The sequence below is a fragment of the Ustilago hordei genome, assembly GCF_900519145.1.
Source record: "Ustilago hordei strain Uho2 genome assembly, contig: UHO2_contig_23, whole genome shotgun sequence".
Taxonomy (NCBI): Eukaryota; Fungi; Basidiomycota; class Ustilaginomycetes; order Ustilaginales; family Ustilaginaceae; genus Ustilago; species Ustilago hordei.
In genome coordinates, this window is record NW_024545265.1 from 143,102 (window position 1) to 161,962 (window position 18,861).

The 18,861-nt window shown below is 52.5% G+C and overlaps 6 protein-coding genes across 6 annotated transcripts; 2 read left to right on the forward strand and 4 right to left on the reverse strand.

Moving 5' to 3' along the window:
* Window positions 1–613: 613 nt before the first annotated feature.
* UHO2_07041 (uncharacterized protein) lies at window positions 614–1,822 on the forward strand (the record flags this gene model as incomplete). Its single annotated transcript, XM_041556497.1, has 1 exon — window positions 614–1,822. One exon carries the CDS (start codon window positions 614–616, stop codon window positions 1,820–1,822), a length of 1,209 nt encoding a protein of 402 aa, XP_041412431.1.
* A 282-nt stretch (window positions 1,823–2,104) lies between these two features.
* On the reverse strand, window positions 2,105–4,559 carry UHO2_07042 (uncharacterized protein; the record flags this gene model as incomplete). Its single annotated transcript, XM_041556498.1, has 2 exons — window positions 2,105–3,882; window positions 4,355–4,559. The coding sequence occupies 2 exons, from the start codon at window positions 4,557–4,559 to the stop codon at window positions 2,105–2,107; spliced, it is 1,983 nt and encodes a 660-aa protein (XP_041412432.1).
* Window positions 4,560–4,880: 321 nt separating this feature from the next.
* Window positions 4,881–7,649, reverse strand: UHO2_07043 (uncharacterized protein; the record flags this gene model as incomplete). The annotated part of the gene is made up of 1 exon (XM_041556499.1): window positions 4,881–7,649. One exon carries the CDS (start codon window positions 7,647–7,649, stop codon window positions 4,881–4,883), a length of 2,769 nt encoding a protein of 922 aa, XP_041412433.1.
* Window positions 7,650–8,845: 1,196 nt separating this feature from the next.
* Window positions 8,846–9,881, reverse strand: UHO2_07044 (uncharacterized protein; the record flags this gene model as incomplete). The annotated part of the gene is made up of 2 exons (XM_041556500.1): window positions 8,846–9,633; window positions 9,728–9,881. The coding sequence occupies 2 exons, from the start codon at window positions 9,879–9,881 to the stop codon at window positions 8,846–8,848; spliced, it is 942 nt and encodes a 313-aa protein (XP_041412434.1).
* Window positions 9,882–11,355: 1,474 nt separating this feature from the next.
* On the forward strand, window positions 11,356–17,399 carry UHO2_07045 (uncharacterized protein; the record flags this gene model as incomplete). Its single annotated transcript, XM_041556501.1, has 2 exons — window positions 11,356–12,633; window positions 12,723–17,399. The coding sequence occupies 2 exons, from the start codon at window positions 11,356–11,358 to the stop codon at window positions 17,397–17,399; spliced, it is 5,955 nt and encodes a 1,984-aa protein (XP_041412435.1).
* A 300-nt stretch (window positions 17,400–17,699) lies between these two features.
* On the reverse strand, window positions 17,700–18,593 carry UHO2_07046 (uncharacterized protein; the record flags this gene model as incomplete). Its single annotated transcript, XM_041556502.1, has 1 exon — window positions 17,700–18,593. One exon carries the CDS (start codon window positions 18,591–18,593, stop codon window positions 17,700–17,702), a length of 894 nt encoding a protein of 297 aa, XP_041412436.1.
* Window positions 18,594–18,861: the final 268 nt, after the last annotated feature.

An 18,861-nucleotide genomic window follows, 5' to 3' on the forward strand; every position in this document is an offset into this window, starting at 1 on the left:
TCTGTATCGCTTTGTGCCACCGACATACCTTTGTTAATCTTTGCAGTTGTGTCTGTTTTTGTTGCACACTTGTTCCTTTGCTTTGGTGGTTGATTTGAATCGTCTCTCTGTTTGTGTTGCTCTGTTTGGACAAGCTTTGATCTTGCGAGCTCTGGGGTGGTGTGTGTGGTTTCAACGGTCAATTATCGCGCTTGACAACGCGTGAAAATTGTCAGAAAAGGAGGCTGAGAATTTGAGTGAGAAAAATAAAAAGAAAAGGAAATGTTAAATTGCCTAACTAGTGCCGGAGTTGGTCACGTGATCCTTTGCTCACCATGAAAAATGCCCATGGATCCTTTCGCACGATAGCTTGTGTAGCTGGTTAGGCGCTTTGCTGTTGGCGGACCGGTTGGGATTCGGGCCGTTATAAAAAGCCGGGGGCCGGCTGTTTTTCTGCACAGACCAAGCATATACTCCAACACTCGGTCGGGGGGTGGTTTAGACTGCCCCGCACTTTTCGCTTTCTTGCTTTTACCCCATACCATCATCATCCCTATCTCGAACCACAATCACTCACTGCCACCTCTTACCGCCTTGTACCGCACCTGTTCAAAGCTCGGAGGAGTGCGTTATTATGGGCGAATCTCAAGACAAGAAGGTCGGACAGCATTATGGCGAGGTGCGTCATCCGTTCGACGTGAAAGCATTGAATACGTACCTTGAGTCCTGCGTTCCCTCTATCGCTGCTCCAGTAACCGTCAAGCAATTCTCGTTTGGTCAATCCAACCCGACGTATATCTTGTTCGATTCTAGGCAGACTCGGTATGTTTTACGAAAGAAACCACCGGGTTCGCTCCTGAGCTCGACGGCACATGCAGTTGAACGGGAATATCGAATCCTTTCCTCCATTCATTCTTATACCTCTTCCCTGCCTCCGGATTCTCCAGATGCGGTTCCTGTACCCAAGGTGTTTTGTTTGTGCCAAGATAAGGCTGTAGTGGGGACACCGTTTTATATAATGGAATTCATCGATGGTCGGATATTCGAAGATTATCGTTTCCTTCAACTTGCTGATAAACAGGAGAGGCGGAAATGTTGGATTAGTGCTATCGATACACTTGCTGCTTTGCATCGCATCAAGCCGCAGCAAGTGGCCTTGGCCGACTATGGCAAGAGAGACGGCTTTTATAACCGCCAAATGAAGAGTTTGGCTAAAGTAAGCGCCCTTCAGGCAGAGGTTGAAGAAAAGGATAATCCAGGGAAAAAGGTAGGCCAACTACCAGAAATCGATAGATTCTTGTCCTGGTTCGCTCAACATATGCCCCAAGATGAAAACACTATCGTCCACGGCGATTATAAGATCGATAACCTCATCTTCCACCCCACAGAACCAAGAGTCATTGGCATTCTGGACTGGGAGTTGTCTACCCTCGGCCATCCCTTGTCGGACTTGGCAAATTTACTACAGCCTTACAGCATTGCTTGCGAAAACCCCTCGGAGATCAACGAGGTGCATATCTGGCAAAAGAGTAGAAAGCACGGTTCTCTACTGCTAAGCTTGGGAAACTTAACTCCAGAACAAAGCCCAGTACCGGTCGAGGAGGTGTTGATTAGAAGATACTGCGACAAAGCACAAAGGCAGTATCCTGTACACGGTTGGACAGCTGCAAAAGCTTGGGCCTGGTTCCGTCTCGCCGTTATCGCACAAGGCATCGCAGCAAGGAATGCACAAGGCCAAGCCAGCAGTGCACAGGCCAAGATATACGGCAGTAAGTTCCCGCAATGTGCTGCCGCTTGCTTCACGGTAATCGACGCCGATTCCCAATCCAAGCCTAAACTGTAAGCATGTTTCCATCAAAAGTGTGATCCAATACAATCCCCCTTTTCCCAATCTTGCGATGCTGCGACTGTGCTGAATAGTTGGTGACGTGCGTTGATATTGCATCGACAACGCAGCTCGAACCAGGCCAACGAATGCAGAACGGAGCTCTGCAGGGTCTCAACAACTCTCTGGATACCATCTCGTCCAATTACAAGCACAAACATCAAAGAGCGATCAAGATGGACACTCTGATTTGATTTGCAACTACCGCCTGGTCCCTCTTGTACACTTACTTATCTGCCATCAAGCCTTGGTTACGGGTTTGCCTGTTTTATCAGCACCAGCGATCCTCCTAGCGGCAAGTATCATTTGCACCACTGCATCCACTCCCTGGTCCAACTTTACACTTGCAAAGACTGTTGGACCGCCATCTCTGACGCGTTCTGCATCTCTCTTCATGACTGCCAGATCAGCACCTACTTGATCAGCCAGATCAATCTTGTTGATCACCAGAACATCGCTCTGTGTAATACTCGGACCACCTTTCCTGGGCACCTTGTCTCCTCCTGCAACATCGATGACATAGACGTGCAGGTCGGCTAACTCGACCGAGTAGGCAGCAGCAAGGTTGTCGCCTCCGGACTCGACGAAGAGCAGTTGAGTTTCGAACTGCGCCTGTAGCTGTTCGAGTGCTTCCAGGTTTGCCGAGATATCTTCTCGGATTGCTGCGTGCGGACATCCGCCGGTCTCGATTGCGCGGATTTTAGAAGCCGGACTTAAAGCCGAGTGTCGACGGAGGAACTCTTGATCTTCACGAGTGAAGATGTCGTTGGTTACGACGGCAATGTTGTATTCCTCCCGAAGTTTTCGGCAAAGGGAAAGGAGAAGCGCCGTTTTACCGGAGCCTACGGGTCCACCAATGCCAACGGTGAATGCTCGTTCGGCGAAGTTGCGCTTTTCGTAATTGGGTACATCTCGATCGTTGAACTTTCCAGGGTGGCCCATGATGTCGTGTGTGTGACCATGGTCTGCTCCACCTCCACCCGCAGAGTGAGAGTGAGAGTGGGAGTGAGAGTGGGGACCGCCAGAACGACCAAGGGGAGCAGAGTGGATAAAAGGAACCTCGGTATGCTTCAACGCATCAGACGCCATCTTGAGCGCACCTTGCTTTGTAGCATTTCCACCAATAAATCCTGATTGATGAACAAATATACATCCTTCGATCCCCGTCAATTCACTCAGCTGTTGATCCCTTATTCCCCTCCAAGGTTCGGGCAAGGCTTTCCTACTCACAAAACTCTCGGGGGATACGGGAACAGCTTGAATCCTCCACTTTCCACTTTCATCTGGATAGACAACATAAATCGGCCTTTCGGTCGGAGCGATGTTGAGCTCCTTCTCCAAGTCAAACAAGTGATCTTTCCAACTAGCAAATTCATCAAACACCAACACCTGAGCCACCTCCCTCTTGCCCAGTGCTTGGACAACAATCTGTCTAGCAGGCAACCAACTCTTATAGGCATATTGCAACCTCTGGAAAAACTCGGCGCCAGCCATGAGACTAGCTTTTTCAAACCTCGCATCCGATTCGGCATCGCTCCAAGATTCGTTCCAACTCGGATTCATATATGCCACCCTCGCCGACAAATCTGTCCTGGACTTGTACTTGGGCTTAAGATCGGAGGGATACTGGGAGATTCCGTTATCAATACCGTCGATTGCTTCGATAAAATCATCGTAGAGTTTCTTCCAGAGAAGATCGACGGTGGGCGCATCTTGGACCTGAAGATGGGTCGAGACGATTTCCTTGCCGAAATGCTTCCAGACCAAACCGGCCGAAGAGAGTTTAGTCGAGTGTTCGGGGGAGAAAACTTGTTCGAATCCACGTTGATGATGGTCGTAGCGGTGCGTGATAGGGTTGTACGTCGCGCCGACATCAACTACGATTGTGCCGGAATCGATGATGGTGGTGTCGCGAGTACGGGTTAGGGGAGCAGAGGAGAATCGAGGGAGAGTGCGAAGGAGGTTGACGGCGAGTGCTTCGTCGGCGTGGAACGTTCCACTGTGGGTGATGATATGTTCTGGCATTTAGGGCGATGGCGAGCGAGCAATTAGAGCGATGAAAAAAAAAGAAAAGAAAAGTAGAGCGAGGATGGAGGAGAAGGGGAGGAAGTGTCAGCCAAGTCGTTCGAAGAAGAGGGCTGATGATGGGAATGATGGAAGAAGAGAACAAGAAGCTCTGTGCGCAAAACCCTCTTTTTTCTTTTTTTTTCTCTTTTTTTTTTCTTTTCTTTTTCTCTTTTCTTTTCTTTTTTCTCTTTTCTTTTCTTTTTTCTCTTTTTTTTCTTTTTTTTCTCTTTTCTTTTCTTTTTTTCTTTTTTTTTTTTTTTTTTTTTTTTTTTTTTTTTTTTTTTTTCCTTTTTTCTTTTCTTCTTTTTCTGCGCATCATCCGCACGAGCCAACTCCCTTTAACGCTGAGTAGCTTCTGCGCACTTTGCTTGGTTATCACTTGCCTGCCTGTTCAATGAGTAATGAGAGGGCCGCGAGACTTACCTTGACCATCGGCCTTGGATCGCTTGGCAGTTGATTGGGAACCCATTGTTACTAGATTGTGCCTGAGCCTACACGGAGCTGGAAGGGCTTGTTTGGTGAAGAAGGAAGGCGTTGGAGCTGCAAATCGAGCAGCTTCGAGTTGGAAGCGAGAGAGCTTAAAGCCAAGTGTCGGGAGGGACAGAGTTGATCGCAGCGCTGCTATCATATGCTAGATTGAGAAAAGTGGGTGTTAGGGGTGTACGAGGTGATGGTGTGCTGATGAGAAGATCTGCTGCCACGGTGGAATTTGCTTAAACGAATCGCCGCTCGGTGCGCGTCTCTTGTCAGGTGAGATGGCCTCTTTCTGCTGCAGCTCAAGTCGATCGCTTGACTTGCTCGAGAATACACTGGCGGCTGCATGTCTTACACAGACAATGGCGAACATGATGGACCAGAATGTCGATGCTTGCATGTTGATTCAAAGGTTGACTGTGCGTTGAGTTTGTGCAGAAGAAAAAGTGCTCCAACAAGTAGACTGGTGGCTAGATCAGTTGCCTCCGCCTCCACCAGGAGCACCATTCTGAGCAGCAGCAACATGCGCATCATGCTGACCATGATTTGCTCCACGTCCATTCCTGATCGTCTGTTGCAACTCCTCCTCACTCTGGTCGAAAAAGAAAGGTTTCTCCTTCCTGATCGTATCACCCGTATCCACACTCTCCTCCAACCCTTCTACCATCGGCGACCATCTTGGAGACTGGATCACCTCTCCTGCATCCGCATTATGCAACGGCACTTCGAACTGCATATTCTCCGCATGAGCTTCCATCTCTGCAATCTTATCGGCCAGGTCAATAGAGTGGTTCCCTACTGACCCGCTGCTGACAGACGAGATCCTGCCTTCAAACGAACCCGATCCTGATGCCCGTTCATAAGTCGAGCCAGGCAACAGCAACGGTAGAGGCATCGGTTGAGGATGTCGCATACTCTGTCGCAGACGCTCTTCGGGTGAACAAGTGATGGGTGCATAGCCGTTACGGAAACCAAGAGTGGAGGGACCGGCACGTTGGCGCATGTCCACACCCTGGTCTCCGCCATAAGTCGAGTCTGGAGAATCATCTTGCTCGTCATAGTCCGAGGAGAGGTACTCTTCGTCACCTTCATCGAGAAGCACATCCTCGTAGTCATCGTCAATCTCGTCATCCAGCTCGTCAACAGCCCTACGAGCGACGGAGAGGAGGTAGATCATGATTCCGACACAAAGACCAACGCCGACCAAACCAGCCCACTTCTTGACATTCTCTGCTGTTTGGGATGCTTCGGCGTCTTGTTTGCTCTGTCCTTCAATTGCGCCGTTGTAGGCGGCAAAGTTCTTGATTGATGTTCCCAGACCAGTGTGAATGAGCAACTTGGGCAGCGCCAATGCTGTACAGGTCACATAGGTGCGCAGTGTCAGCGTCGGTGAACTGGCAAGTAAGGTGTTCATGAGATTATAAGGATACGGTGCAAGTCGAACCAGAAAAAGAAGCTTCGGTTGCTTCTCGATAGCTCGAACAACTTTTTTTAGACCACCACTCTTATCGAGCAGTCCAACCATCCACTCGCGCAACAAGGATCGACTGAGAGTAAAGACAACAATAGCACCAGAGAGAGCGGCGATGTAGCTGATCACGAAACCTTGCCATAGACCGAAAGTGAAGCCGCAAAGCATGATGAGTGTCGAGTAGAGCGGAAGTGGTGGGAAGGTGGTGAGGAAAATGAGCGAGCCGAGCATCACTTTGCCCCACAATCCAAGGCCTTGCAAGTAGGAGGACATGCGATCGAGACCGATGAACACTTTAGTGTGGAAGGTAATGACGAGCGCGGTGCTGCTCAAGCTGATACCGAGCCAGATGAGTAGCGGAACATAGGCTTGTAGCCAGGGAGGATAGTAGCTTCGTACACCTGTCTGCGGGTCTCGGAAGGCATCGTCGATCGAGATGCGAGTGTCGATGCAGTACTCTCTGAAGCGACGCAAGGCTTCTGCTGGATTGAGAATGAGGCGAACAAAGTGGACAATATTGGCGATCAAGAGGTAGATGCTCTGACGTAGAGTGCCTTGTGGTCCGACTTGACGAGAGAGCCTTCGCTTGCGTCTGGGACGTAGTCTGATGGCTCCTCTGCGAGCTTGCGGGATGACGATGGGTGAGCCGATCAGGATGGAGGAGTGAGCCGACTTGTGATGGTGCATGTCTGTCTTGTCATCACCTGTGGCTTGCTGGTCAATGTGGACGCTGCCACGTTTTCTGGCTGGCGAGGTGAGAGGAGGTCGGTAAGCTGCAGGAGTGGCTCTGCGTGATTCGGAGAGGCTGGCTCGCCAAGCTAGGTCTGTACTGACACCATGTGGTGGCGCTTGAGTGTCGTAAGGAGAAGTGGCTTTCTCGTCGAAATGAGCGTGGTGCTGGCTCTGTGAGTGGCGGGGATGGTAGAGGGAAGGTGTGAAGCGAACTGCAACTGATGCAGCAGCTTTGCGTCCATGGCCTTTGCCTGCCTCGTCGTCACTCGAGCTATGGCGATCTTGGGTTGTAGGATGCTTGAAACGTGTAGCAACAGGTGAAGAGCGACCAGCCATGGCATCCATGATCGACTGCGCCGCAGACACAGCAGCTCTACCGATGCCAGAGTTGAGCAGGGAAGGAGAGGCGACACGTTGGACGTTCTGACGTATACGGTGAGAATCATGCTCGTGGACAGAGCTGGAGCGAGAGTTAGACTTTTCGGAAGCAAAGTGATGGTGATGATGACGACCGGTAGGTGTAGCTGATGTGATGTGTGGGCTTGTAGGACGCTTCTCGGCATCTTGCATGAGACTTTCTCGGCGCGAATGAGGAGGGCCGCTAGTGTCGATGGCAGGAATGGCACGCCTTGAGTTGGTGCGTCTAGTGTTGCTGCTGTCGACGGCTATCCTTGGTGGGACGGATCGAGAACGATTCTCCGAGAGCCAATAGGAAGAAGCGGAGCCAGAAGCGGAAGAGGAAGGGTCGAAGCGGGCACCGTTGAACATTCCATCTGGAGGCAGCTCATAGTTGGGAGTGGCTCCAAATGCTGTGTTGGGGAAATGCAGGTCAGCGGAGAAGTTGGACGTCTCAAAGTGAGGATGCTGATTGCCCCTTTGTGCCAGCGTGGATCTGTTGCTGAGCTGGTTTGTGGTTATAGATGAGGAGGCGTGGGGCTGTGATGGCTTCTTGAAGGATGGAGATGGACTGCGAGAGAGCGGAGACCGGGCTGGCAAGGCATTAAGGTGGGCCGGGTGATTGCGGCGCTCAGCACCCGTCATCGTGAGGAGGGTGACGCAAAGGTCGACGGAAAGAGCCAGAGCAAGTCAGAGAGGGAATATGAATATGCTGTGATTCTTGTCTTCGAGATGAGACTCTTGCGCTAGGAAGACCAAGTCAGGGAAACTGAAGGGCAAAAAAAGTGCCTCTAAGAGGTGGCGGCCATGTGATCTGTGCTCGAGGCGGAAGAGGAAGTTCCGGAGGGTCTGCGAGCCTGGGTAAGCGTCGAGGGTGGTGCAAGGCAGCTAGGATGCGATTGTAGCCGCCAACGAAGCGTACGATCCGTGCGTAGGCTGAATAGGAGGCCGGTGTATGTTGAGCAAAGCCAGAAGAAGGTAGGAGCGTCCAGATAAGTGCACACGAATCCAAGCTTGCGAGTGAAGCGATATCGGAGACCGTAGCGTCGGATCCGTATACGAGTGCGTGTATGTCTGTTGCGGTGATGGTAGTGGTGGTGATGGTGGTGGTGGCGGAGATAGGGGGGTGGGAGATGAAGTGTCGAGGAGAGAGAGGCAGAGTCAAAGGATGAAAGGGAATGAGGCAGAGAGCGGCAATTCACTGTGACAAAGTGTCTGTGTGACTACTGTGATTTTACAGGCAAGGGGGCAAAGGCGGATTAACTATTTCTAAAACAAAAAGGACCGACGTTGGCGCTCACTCTCCCACCTTCTCTGCACCGGTGACTAGGGTAGTGACAGGTAGCAGGCTCGTACCAGTGGCCATCATGGATCCCATCCGAGAGAGACGAGAGCGCTACTGAGCTCAAGAGGTTCTAGACCAACAGCGATAGCGCGAGAGAGAAGGCAAAAGCCGATGTGATCCACTTGCACAACTCGTGCCATCGGCACTTCCGCCGGGCCGAGAGTGTCGCTGATCTCTTGCCGTCTCTGGCATGAAAGCCCAAGGTCAAGTTGCTCTTGCTATCGGCCCATCCGCTCTTTGCTTCATAATGAGATAGGCGGAGGAGCCGAAGATTTGCTAACAAGCTCTCTCCTCAGGGCTTCAGAGAGAGCCAAGATGCTGACATCGATCGGCGCACCTTTTTTTTTTTTTTTTTTTTTTTCTTTTTTTTTTTTTTTTTTCCGAGTTGCAAGGAAATCATGCTATTATTTACTGGAACAACCTTTTCAGAAAGAGATGCTACTTGCCCGCCTCTGAGTATAACAACAGCACCTGTGCAAGCATCGCGAGAGCGAGGTCAGATGAGCTGGGAGACTACCTTGCGAATAGCAGCCGCTACGATGCCAACGTCCGAAGTGCGTCGAGGCGGAGAGTGTCCGATGTCAAGCTCAATGACTTGCTTGCCCGACTCGCTATACAGGGATGCAAGCTTCTTCGACTCCTCCAATCCGGCATCTTGACGGCCCTGAATGTGTACGCTCGGTAGATCGATCGGCACAATGCCCGATGCATCCACTCTCTCCAACGTTCCCTTCCGATCAAACGGCCGTCCACCGCAGATGAGGATGACAAATTGCACCTGCAACGTTCCACGGTAAGCTAACTTGGCACTCAGCTCCAACAGTAGTCCCGTGGATACTGCACATCCCTGCGAAAAGCAGATCAAGCCATGGTAGGGTGGGATTGCAGCGTCCATCGGCGTGCGTGGATACGAGTCAGGTGTGTCGAGCCCGGCTGCTACGTGTGCCAAGCGTCGATGGATCAATCCACTTGGCCCATTGGCAGCTCCCATGCTACCAGTAGTCAGCGCAGGTTGCGAGGCCAAAGACCTGTAGAACGACATCTCGGCTGCTGCATCGGCACGAGCAGAGGGAGTCGGCGTCTCCGGCGGCGTATAGATGCCAAGCCCTTGCGTTTCAAGAGTGGTGCCGATGCTGACCATCTGCTTCGGAATCTCCTTTACAGTCCTGTCGACTGAGATGCAAAGTTGGTCTGCAACTCTCTTGTGTGCCGATTGCAAGGATGCCGCGGTCGGCTGCTCGTACCAAGAGTAGTAAGCCTGTCTCGGGAAGACGCTTTCGATGCCTGTAAAACGTAGCGGCCGAGAACATTGGTCAGTGCATCTTATCAAGCATGGCGATCCGAACGAGAGGCATCAAAGGCCACCAGCCAGACTCACCCTGGTAAGGACAAGAGACATGTCCACCATCAAGAAAGTCAACTTCGAGAATGCCGCCGAGTGCGTCAATAATGGGCTTGATCTGCGTCTTCATGATCCTTGCCGAGGTGCCCTTGCCGTGCAGCCCAAGCAACCGTATCTTGCGTGGCGCCATCATCTTCAACGGCCCTATGAAACCTGCCCCGTCGACGAGGTGGAGTAAGGTGCAAGAGGCGTTAGCTGAAGGGGAAGAAGCCAAACTCGCGCTTCTGCTAAAGCTTTTAAGTGGCCTCTCCTTCCTTGATGAGTAGAGCATTTGGATTTCAGCTCTGCTCCCAGACCTCTCACTGCAGCCAACGCTTGACATCCTTCTCTAAGCCGAGCTCCGGAGATGCTTCTAGCCTTCACGCCGAAAGTGATCACACAGCAGGTAACGAAGCCGGTCACCATCACATCCAACCAGCCCTTGGTTCTATGTGTCAGCTGAAACTACACTCTTCTCGACAAGCACACCTGCGCACCATAAGATCCCTGAGTGTCAAGTTTGACAGCTTCTGTGTGCCAGACAAAGGCGAGGTATGATGTCACCTCCAAGGGATCAAGTCTTTCTCTTTGGTATGATCTACGGCGACCCTTGAAGCGAATCGGACAAACCTCTCGTTCTGCAAGTCGGCAACACTGATCACCCGGACCAACCTTGAAACGTCGCAAACGTCGCAAACGTCGCAAACGTCGCAAACGTCGCAAACGTCGCAAACGTCGCAAACGTCGCAAACGTCGCAAACGTCGCAAACGTCGCAAACGTCGCATTATAGCAATTTCATCCTTCTCACAGACAGCCAAGGCGACAAGATTGCCATCTTCGTTAAAAGTAAGTGAGGCTGACATTTCCCCACTAGGTCTGCCTCTCATCGCAGCACGCTGGTGTCTACCATCCGCTTTGATCCCCAACGCCGCCGATGTGACTGTCCAAGAAGGCAGTGATTTCCCTTGAACCAATCACATCAACAGCGGTGTAGGCACGCTTCCGTTGAAAGCTCATCAAAGGTCTCGAGTGCATCTACGCCGCAAGCTGACCATGCTTTCGGAAGGTATCCGAAAGAATGGTCAGCTTGCGGCAGGATAAACGCGCCATTAGCCAATCTTGCTTTCACGATGCTCGGAAGCGCCGATATCTTCCCTTCCGTCGGATTCGCTTCCCACGCCTCAATGTGACCAACCCTTTTCGTCACAGCAGACATCACCTTGGCCGCCGCCGCCGAGAGCATCGCCAGCTGTGCAGCGATAAACCCCAAGTCGGCACTTCCGCTTCCATTACGTGAGGCACGAGGGAGACGGACAAGTAGCAAACCATGTGCCCTTCTGCAAGGTCGACACTTGTGCTCGCGAGACGGTGTACGGCCTTGACATGTACCAACTTGATAACAAGGCCTTCACACGGCTTCGGAACGTGCCGACGCTTGTAGGCCCAAGGCTGCCAACTCTTATTATCTTTGCCCCAAGCCGGCGATCCGAAGAGTCAAGGTAATGTGCCGTCGATCGAAGGAAGCTGCCTTTGTATATATATCCTCTTGCCAAGAGGCCCATCAGTCGGTCTGCAGAGCTCCCGATTTCAGTTCAGCTTATCACTCGTTCGCCCAAGCTGCACCATGTCACCCGTTCCTACTCACAATTTTGCCCAAGCGCATGGCCATAAAGTGGTCTTCCTCTACGCCTCTCACACTCAGATCCTTCTTCCATCCACCTTTCGCCTCCTCGTTCATCGATCCAATCACGATGCTATACTCATGGCATTCATCGAATCGGCTTATCGAGCTTTGCGAAACGAAGATGACGCTGCTGCTCAAAGTGTCAAAGACAGTCGCACGCCAAAGCCCGCTCTCCCGAAAACTTTCGAGAAGCTTTCCGAGCCCGCGCACGCTGCCACTCTAAGAGCGTACACCATCTCGCTCACCACAATCGCACAGGTCGGCATTGTGTTGTCGTCGCGCCAGGACTTGAGAGAGGCGATGCAAAGCGACTTTGCTGCAATCTGGGATCCCGAGTCCTTTTTGGCAATCGCAGTTCTACGAAAGACTGACGTCACAGACACACTGGAACTGATTGCTAAAGCAATTGAAGTGATTAGGCTTGGATGTTGGTTGGACGCTTACTTGGACACAGGCAATGCATACTGGCCGGTCCCTTGCAAGCAAAGGCTCACGATCCGTGGACAGGAGGACGCGATCGCTAGGTTTGCCGAGAGGCGTAGATCAGAAGGCACTCCTTTCGAGCAGACGCTTGGTGGATACGCAACTGGTATCGCAACGCAAGCGAGCATCAAGGAGATTCGACTATTGGTCCAAGATTATGGGCAGCAAGACATTGCTGTGATCGAACGGTCTACCATCCCCGTTCTCGACGAAGGGGAGTGGACTTTTTTGAAAGACTTGTTGGCGCCTCGACTCAAGGAGCGTCGTATTCGAGTCAAGTTGACGAGCGATCCAACCTCTCAGCTGCAATGTTCGTCCAGCGGCTATTTTCACATTAATCTCGGCGAATTCCTAATGCAGGCAGACGCCGGTCGCTCCCAAAAGCATTTCGACAAAGCCTTGGAGACTCTTTGCGAGCAGGTTACTCTGTCTCGCATCTATGCGCCCAGCATCGAGATGTTGCTACTAGGAGGAGACACGAGGGATTCTTGCGCCATGAGAGCAACAAGAATCTTTGATGAAAAGCAGCTACCTTTTACCGTCGTCAAGCTTCTCAACTTGCTGTACCCCAAGGATTCTCATCGCTACGGTGACGAACCCGTCAACCTGTCCAGAGTACAAGGCAACCCTTGTCAGCAAGTCGCTATCGTGGGCATGTCGTGTCGAGTGCCCGGAGCCAACGATGCCGACGAGCTCTGGAAGCTCTTGAAAGAAGGCAAAGACATGTGCCAAGAGGTATGTAGCACTCTATCCCATTCACCAAGCTCTAAAAATGCCATGAGACGACCATGCTGACAGGCTCTTTTCTTATGATCCAATAACAGATCCCAACACGAATTTACCGCTACCAGGACTATCACTCGGCTTCTTACAGAGAGCGCAACGTCATGCGTGTCAAGACCGGCAACTTTGTGGAATGCTCGAGCCTGTTTGACAGGAGCATCCTCGGACAGGGCGTCTCAGTTGAAGACTGCGTCAAGATGGATCCACAGCAAAGGTTGGCCATCTTGACCACTCAGGAGACATTGCAGTCTGCTGGATATGGCTTCTCTCTGTATCAGCATCCCAAGAAGCCGGAGCAGTGGAGTACCCACCTTGCATACTGCAGCGACGACTATCGCGAACATCTCAGCCAAAACATCGAGGCCAACTTTGTTTCCAATACGCATCGTGCTCATCTTGTCGCCAAAGTCAACGAGACCTTTGGCTTTCGGGGCGAAGCTTGCACCTACGACACCGCTTGCAGCTCTGCTCTTGTTGCTGTCGAAGCGGCTTGCAATAGCCTGCTTGCAGGAGAGACTTCTGCCGTACTTACGGGAGGCGTCAACATTCTGATGCAACCCCAAATCACTATCGGCCTAGATAGAGGCTTTTTCCTTTCGGCCTCATCACAGTGCATGACCCTCGATGATGCTGGCTCAGGATACTCTCGCGCCGACGCTGTTTCGATCATGATGCTGAAGCGACTGCCGGATGCAGTCCGAGACGGTGATCCCATCCTTGGTGTCATCTCGTCGGCTGCGACCAATCACTCGGGGGAGTCCTTTTCCATCACTCACCCACATGGTCCAACTCAGAAGAGGCTGTATCAGGCGGGCATGCTGGCCAGCAAGACGTTGCCTGAAGACTTTACCTACATTGAGATGCATGGCACTGGCACGCAGAGTGGCGACTTTGAAGAGGTCGGCGGCATTGTCGAGACTTTTGGGAATGACAAGAGAGGGGAAGAATCTCTGCTCGTTCTTAGCTCAGTGAAGGCCAACATTGGCCACTCTGAGGCAGCTTCAGGAGCTAGCAGTATGATCAAGACGCTCAAGATTTACCAACACGGCCAAGTGCCACGCCACATTGGCATCCGCACCAAGCTGAACACCAAGCTTCCCCCGCTCTTTGGTCTGCACGTGCCCTTGGAGGAAACAAAGCTGGACAGAGTTGGGAGTGCATTTACGCTAGTCGACAACTTCTCGGCAGCGGGTGGCAACTCTTCCATCGTCATGGACCGAGGCAGCGTCTATCGTCAACGACTTTTGAAGATGAGCAGGGATGCTGACCAGGGAGGAGCAGACTCGAACCAGGATAGTCGGCCTGTCGCCAAGCATCATCTTTTGTTCGTCACGGCTGCGACGCCATTCTCTTTGGACGCCAAGCGGCGTCGACTCGTCGCATTCCTCGAAGCCAACGTGGATGTCAGTCTGACCGAGTTTTGCAGCGCAGTCTCGCTCAGCGACCCCATGTATCCATATCGCTTGATGGCTAGCCCAGCTAGCCTCGCTGAAGTGAAGACATGCTTGAGCAGCCAAGAGTCGGTGTCCATCATCGGTGCAGACGTCAAGAGGCGCCAGATCGGCATCGTCTTTAGTGGCCAGGGCGCTCAATACATGGACATGGCCAAGGAGGTCTACGAGCATAGCGCAGCCTTCCGTAATCACGTCGACAGCTGCAATACCATTGCCCTCAGCTTGGGTTTACCAAACCTGGTCGAAGTCATCCATCCACCCAAGGCGGCAGAGGACGCAGCCCAGTTAGAAGCAAGAGCAGCACGCAAGGCGGACAGCTTCAGTCCAGCGCAGTATCAGCTGGCGCTGATTGCCACCGAGGTCGGGATGGCTTCGATGCTACGTGACTGGGGCTTGCAACCTTTATGCGTTGTTGGACACTCGCTCGGCGAATATGCGGCACTCTGGCTGTCGGGCGTCATTAGCCTGCGCAGCCTCATCGAACTCGTTGGTCGTCGAGCCATGCTCATGATGGAACTCTGCGAGCCAAACGCATCGTCCATGCTCGCTGTCAGAGAAGGTCCTGTCCGGGTGCGCCAATTGCTCGAAGCGTCTGGTTATACGGATCTCGAGATCGCCTGCTTCAACAGCCCAAATGACACTGTTGTTGCTGGACCTACAGACAGGATCGGCCAAATGCTGAAGCTGTGCGAGCAACAAGAGCCCAAGATCAAGGCGATGGCAATTCCTGTGCCTTATGCCTTTCACTCGAGGGCTGTGGAGCCACTAATGCAAGGGTACGGAGAGGTGACTGCCCGTCATCGCATCTCGTCACCGAAGATCAATATTGCTTCTAACGTGCTCGGACAAGTTGTGGCCCCTGGCAGGAGTGACTTTGATGCACAGTATCTGGTGCAACATCTGCGACAGCCAGTGCGATTCGCCGAGTCCATTGCAGACCTACAGTACAAGCTCAAGGTCGACACCTGGATCGAGATTGGTCCTCACCCAACCTGTATCCCGATGCTGAAGGGCTGCTATACCGAAGCAGGAAATATGCCGGACTTGATCCCGTCATTTCGACGGGGAAGCTCATCCTGGACTTGTACACTTGATTTGGTCAAGGAGCTCGCCTCTGGCGGTATTGACTTGGACTGGAGTCGTGCGTTCGGTGACCTTGGACTGCGCTTCCCTCATCACGAGCTTTGTGCGCGCCTACCTCTGTATCCTTTCGATTTGGAAGAGTACCGGGTTCCCTTCAAGGATCGTGGCTTGCGAGATCATCTCATGTTGATGCAGAAGGAGCCAAAATCAACGTCCACCAAATCTAAACATCAGGTTGCAGCTACAGCTCGGCAAAGATGGCCAAAGCCTCTGCATGCCTTGCTTTGGCAATGCGTCAAGCTCGAAGCCCAGCCACCGTCAGCCTTGTTCCTGGCTCGCGTCAACCAGCGGCCCTTCCGCGACTTTATTCAGGGTCACATTATTCTCGGTGTGCCCTTGGCGCCGGCTACTGTCTTTGTCGAGCTGGCACAGGAAGCAGGCATGTACTGGTGGCGCATGGATCCCTGTTCGACCAAGCCCACGGGTCAGCTGGAAGAAGATGTTGTCATTGAAGTGCTTGACCTGTCGATGGTGGCATCGCTGTACCTCAACGAACACGATGCCAAGCAGAGTATCGAGGTAAGCATGCAGGGCAATCCGACGTCAAAGGATGGCTCCATCGTGCAGTTCTTCTCGCACAGCAAGCATCAGCATCAGAAGAACCAATACGGATCTTGCCGTATCAAGATTTCTACACAAGACAGCGTCGCTGCAGATTGGACCAAGCTACGACATCTCATCCTGACAACAGCTTCGGCAGTCAAGTCTCAACCTGCCTCTGTGATGAGGACCGATACGATCTACAGGACGTTTGAAGCGATTGTGCTCTACCTTGATGGTTTCCGAGGCATGAAGACGATCTGGATGACGGAGCGTGGCGACGAGGCTGTCTCCGAAGTGATGTTCAATGCAGAAGCCATCAATGGCCGCTTCCTGTGCAGTCCCATGCTGCTCGACAGTCTCGGCGGGCTCACTGGCTTTATCAGCAACGTCGGCTTTGCAGAAGGTCCCTTTGTATACATGGCTGAAACCATCGGCAGGATTGCGACGATGCCTGGCTTGAGGAAGCTGCAACCTGGCAGTGGGACCAAGGTGCATGTCTATGCTAGGATGGAGCAGGACAAGGATCTCTCCAAGGGCTCTGCCTACTTCTTCCTGTCTGACGGCCAGCTCATGGGCACCATGGAAGGCATCGCATTCAAACGCATCCGTCGCGACATGTTGTCTAGGCTGGTCCAGCTGTCCTCGAAGGCCTTTGCAAGCGAGGCGGCCAGGGCAGCTCAGGAGAAGAGCGAGCATCCTGGTCGCCAAGAGGCCAGCAACAGCGAGCAAAAGAGGAATGCCGCAGGACAACAGTCATGTAAGCAAGCAGATGTCTCACAGGAGCTCAAGGTCAAGATGGCAGCGTCATGCGTTCCAGCGCGACTGAACGAGGCTCGATGCGATTCGCCCATGGATGTCCTCACGAATCCCAACCGGCGCTTCACATACTCAGCGCCTCTTCACATGGGTGGTCCTCAGCTGAAACGATTCGACGACACCAACGTCCTCTTTCTGTTTCCTGACGGCAGCGGCACCGCTCAGATCTATCCAAAGATCGACATTGAAATGGCAGGCAGCCTATCAGTATATGGCCTTGACTCGCCTTACTTGGGTCAAGTCGAAGCGTGGAGTCGAGGAGTTGCCGAACTAGTCGATCGATACATTGAGATGCTGTGCCGCGTACGGAGCCGAGGCCCCTTTAAGCTGGCTGGTTGGAGCATCGGAGGCGTCGTTGCACTGGAAGTGGCTCGCCGTCTTCTTTCTGTTGGTCAAGAGGTAGCTTTTCTCGGTCTGATCGATACTCCCAATCCAAAGCAGATCAAACCACTGCCCACGGAGACGCTCGATTATATGCTCAAGAAGATCAGATCCAGCACTGTTCGAGAGCACTTTCGATCATGCGCTCTCAGCCTGCCGGAGTATCGCTGCCAGCCCTTGCAAGCTGCCGATCGGAAGCCTAGCAAAGTTGTGGTCATCAATGCGGCCGACTCTTCGAAGCTGGAAGGTGTGATGGCCGACAAGAGCCAGTGGCGATCCTTCTGGTCAGACTCAGCCAGACTCGTATGCGAGGTGGTGACAGGTGATCACTGGACGTGCCTCGAGGCTGCTCTCAACCTCGTCGTCAGCCAGGCCAAGTGAAATCAGGCACTACTTCCAGACGACAATCGTTTTCGTCATGATGGTTATGGATGGCTAACACTGTACCAAAACACTGGCAACTACTGTCGCTAAGGAACAATGACATATGAACCGACTCTTTTGACTGCGATCTGGATGCGCAGATAGTGCTGGATTGAATGATGTATAGTGTACAATGGTCGTCATGCAAGTTGATCCGGTGGCCTTGCTGAGTGACGAGAAAAGCTTGATAAAAAAAAACCATTTTGGCGCTGTGGACGGTCAAGTTGGGTGGTGGTCAGGCTTGGGTTTGCTTTTTGCCTACATGTATCGCGCGGGTGGAGGGCAGTAGGAATCGAAACGTTGCTCGACCTTATCCCAGTTGACGCAGTTCCAGAAACGGGTCAAGTATTCCTCCTTACCCATGATACCGTAATCGTTGAGCCAGGCGTGCTCGTGGACGCTGATGTTGAGCAAAGGGTAGAGCTCTTTGCCGACCTTATCCGAGATGCCAAGGCCACCAAAGAGCGATTCAGCGGGACGAGATGGGCGTTCGGACGATGTTGCTGAAGCGTTGGTAGCTGCATCTGTTGATCCGGTTGACTGATCGTTGATGCTGGGAAGGAGGAAGTCCTTTCCTTGCTGCATGCGGTTCTGAACGATGACGGTGCCAGAGCCGAAAGTGGGAACAACACCCAAGTTCTTGTGTTGATCGGTGACCAACCAGACCCAACCGCTTGCGGCCATAGCGTAAGCTGCAGACGAGAAAGCGAGACACATTTCGGGGAAACTGTTGAAGCTTTTCGAGATGGCAGTGGCAAGCCTGGGAAGCGGTGTAGAGTTACGCAATCGATCCTGAGGCGTCAATGTGGAGAGGAAGAAGGCGTTGTTGAGCGCCTGGGAAGCGTAGTTGAAGGCGAGGACCTTTTCTCGGTTCTGAGAGAGACCGATGACGGTTTCTACAATGGAGGAAGAGGCGAATTCGGTATCACGAACTTGTTGGTTGAGAAGGTTGAGCAGACCACCTTGCCATCCTTGCGAGATTTGCCTGACTGTCGAACCGGAGAGGAAGGGAGCGCAGCCTTGGGAGAGGACCTCGGGTGTTGGTGGGCAGGTGTGCAAGCTGCGACGATTAGTGTTGTTGCTGCAACAAGCAGCGGTGCGAAGCGCACGGGAAGCGAGACGTCCCGAGCGGACGAGAGGAGCAACGAGCATGGCTGCGATCTCAATTATCGATGCGTTTCGAGGCGAAGGGAAGAGGAAATGGGCGATCGACGGTATCGACGAGAGGATGTTAGGAGCGAGGTGCAAAGATGGTCGTCTTGCTAGCCAGTCTGTTGCGAGACTTGAAAACAAGTTCAACGCTCTCCGCTTGACTTTGTCAATCTTTTTCTCGCAACAACGGAAAACTTGCCTTAAAACAAGGTGATCAGGAAGGTGCGCTGCCTTTTTCTTGCTCGGGCGAGAAGTGAAGCAATGGAGA